Source organism: Erythranthe guttata, chromosome 5 (assembly GCF_056151865.1).
Source record: "Erythranthe guttata isolate IM_541 chromosome 5, IM_541, whole genome shotgun sequence".
Classification (NCBI taxonomy): domain Eukaryota; kingdom Viridiplantae; phylum Streptophyta; class Magnoliopsida; order Lamiales; family Phrymaceae; genus Erythranthe; species Erythranthe guttata.
The window spans coordinates 4,306,528-4,308,668 of NC_142537.1; the positions used below are offsets into that span (position 1 = coordinate 4,306,528).

Consider the following 2,141-nt stretch of genomic DNA (forward strand, 5'->3'; position numbering starts at 1 on the left):
ATTATTATTATTATTATTATTATTATTATTATTATTATTATTATTATTATTATTATTATTGTTACCATACGAAGACATTTCCCATGCATGTGTTCAATATTATTGTATTGCATAGACCCAATCATGGTCCTGACATTCTGATATATAATAAAGTACAAATTCCAGCATCAAATTATTATTAAACTACTCATAATGTTGAGTTGTTGCAAACACGTATATATATTGCCAGCCAATCAAGGATTACTTATAGTACTTGTAATTATTTTTGTAACATTTTAAGTTTAAAAAAAGATTTAACTTTGATTAATTAATGATTGATGATAGTAAAATTTAAGCTATAAAAAGGGGATGGAGGAGTTGTTTCAATTCAATAAGGGAAGAAGCTTAAAAGCAAACATGGGAAGTAAAACAAATATGGCTTCTCTCTTTGCAATTGTTTCAATAGTGGCTCTTAGCTTCCCCTCCATAGCCAATGCTAACTACCAATACTTATCTCCTCCTCCTCCTTACGTCTACACCTCCCCACCACCCCCCACACCTGTGTACGTCTACAAGTCACCACCTCCACCCACACCTGTATACGTCTATAAATCTCCACCACCACCAACACCCGTCTACAAATATAAATCTCCTCCACCACCAACTCCAGTGTACAAGTACAAATCTCCCCCACCACCGACTCCCGTCTACAAATACAAATCTCCACCACCACCAACTCCAGTCTACAAGTACAAGTCTCCGCCACCACCAACCCCAGTGTACAAGTACAAGTCTCCACCACCACCGGTCTACAAATACAAATCTCCACCACCACCAACCCCAGTCTACAAGTACAAGTCTCCACCACCACCGGTCTACAAATACAAATCTCCACCACCACCAACCCCAGTCTACAAGTACAAGTCTCCGCCACCACCGGTCTACAAATACAAATCTCCACCACCACCAACCCCAGTCTACAAGTACAAGTCTCCACCACCACCAACCCCAGTGTACAAGTACAAGTCTCCACCACCACCCACTCCGGTGTACAAGTACAAGTCTCCACCACCACCAACTCCAGTCTACAAGTACAAATCTCCACCACCACCAACTCCGGTTTACAAGTACAAGTCCCCACCACCACCAACACCGGTCTACAAGTACAAGTCGCCACCACCACCAACTCCGGTCTACAAGTACAAGTCTCCACCACCACCAACACCAGTTTACAAGTACAAATCACCACCACCACCAACCCCGGTCTACAAGTACAAGTCTCCACCACCACCAACACCAGTTTACAAATACAAGTCCCCACCACCACCAACTCCAGTTTACAAATACAGTTCTCCACCTCCTCCTTACCACGTCTACTAAGAAACAAAGTCAAATTAATACATCCCAAGTAAGCTTCACCAAACTATCTCCTCCAAGTTAAAAATCCATGCATTCTACTTTAATTATATTTACTAATCACTCATTCTTCTTGCATAAATGAATAAGTATGTTGTTGTAGTGACTAGAATTCAATGTATTTGTGATGCAGGGAAAGGGCAATGTTATAAACCTAAATTTGTTTGCGAGTTTTAATGAGAGAAAATGAAAGCGCGATGGATCCATGCATGAAGAGTACTGCCCTTCTCGTCATTTGTTTGTTTTTTTTTTTATTGATGTTTTGTTCGATGTACGACGTAGTGTAATTTTCATTTTAATTCATGTGTTGGCCCATTTTTTTTTAATTTTACCTGATTAATATTATTATTTTAAATCTCTTTATCGGAATGCAGAGATTTTGTTTTATTCAATAAAATGTTCAGTTTTCGTTTCATATTTTTGTTTTTCATATCATGTCCATTTATATTTAGACGTGAGTCGCAATTCTAATTTTCACCTTTTAATCAAATCCGTATTTAGAAAAAAAAAAATGATCAACTTAGCTAAAATTCAAAATTTTAACATTTCGAATTTAAATATTTTTTTTAACTTCGAATGAATTCTTGAAGAAATAATTTACATATAAATTGAAGCATTTTCTTTGTACGCGATGTCGAATAATTTAGCGAACATTTAAGAAAGAAAAGGAATAATTGAGACTTCAAAAATAAATTGAATGACATTTGTGAAATGAAAACTGAGATGGCTTGGACTTTGGGGTATTT

General features: G+C 37.0%; 1 protein-coding gene across 1 annotated transcript; it reads left to right on the top strand.

The window, feature by feature from the left end:
- The first annotated feature begins 373 nt into the window (after nt 1-373).
- On the top strand, nt 374-1,810 carry LOC148770464 (uncharacterized). Its single transcript, XM_088818669.1, has 2 exons — nt 374-1,387; nt 1,529-1,810. The coding sequence occupies exon 1, from the start codon at nt 397-399 to the stop codon at nt 1,357-1,359; it is 963 nt and encodes a 320-aa protein (XP_088674795.1). The 5' UTR covers nt 374-396; the 3' UTR covers nt 1,360-1,387; nt 1,529-1,810.
- Nucleotides 1,811-2,141: the final 331 nt, after the last annotated feature.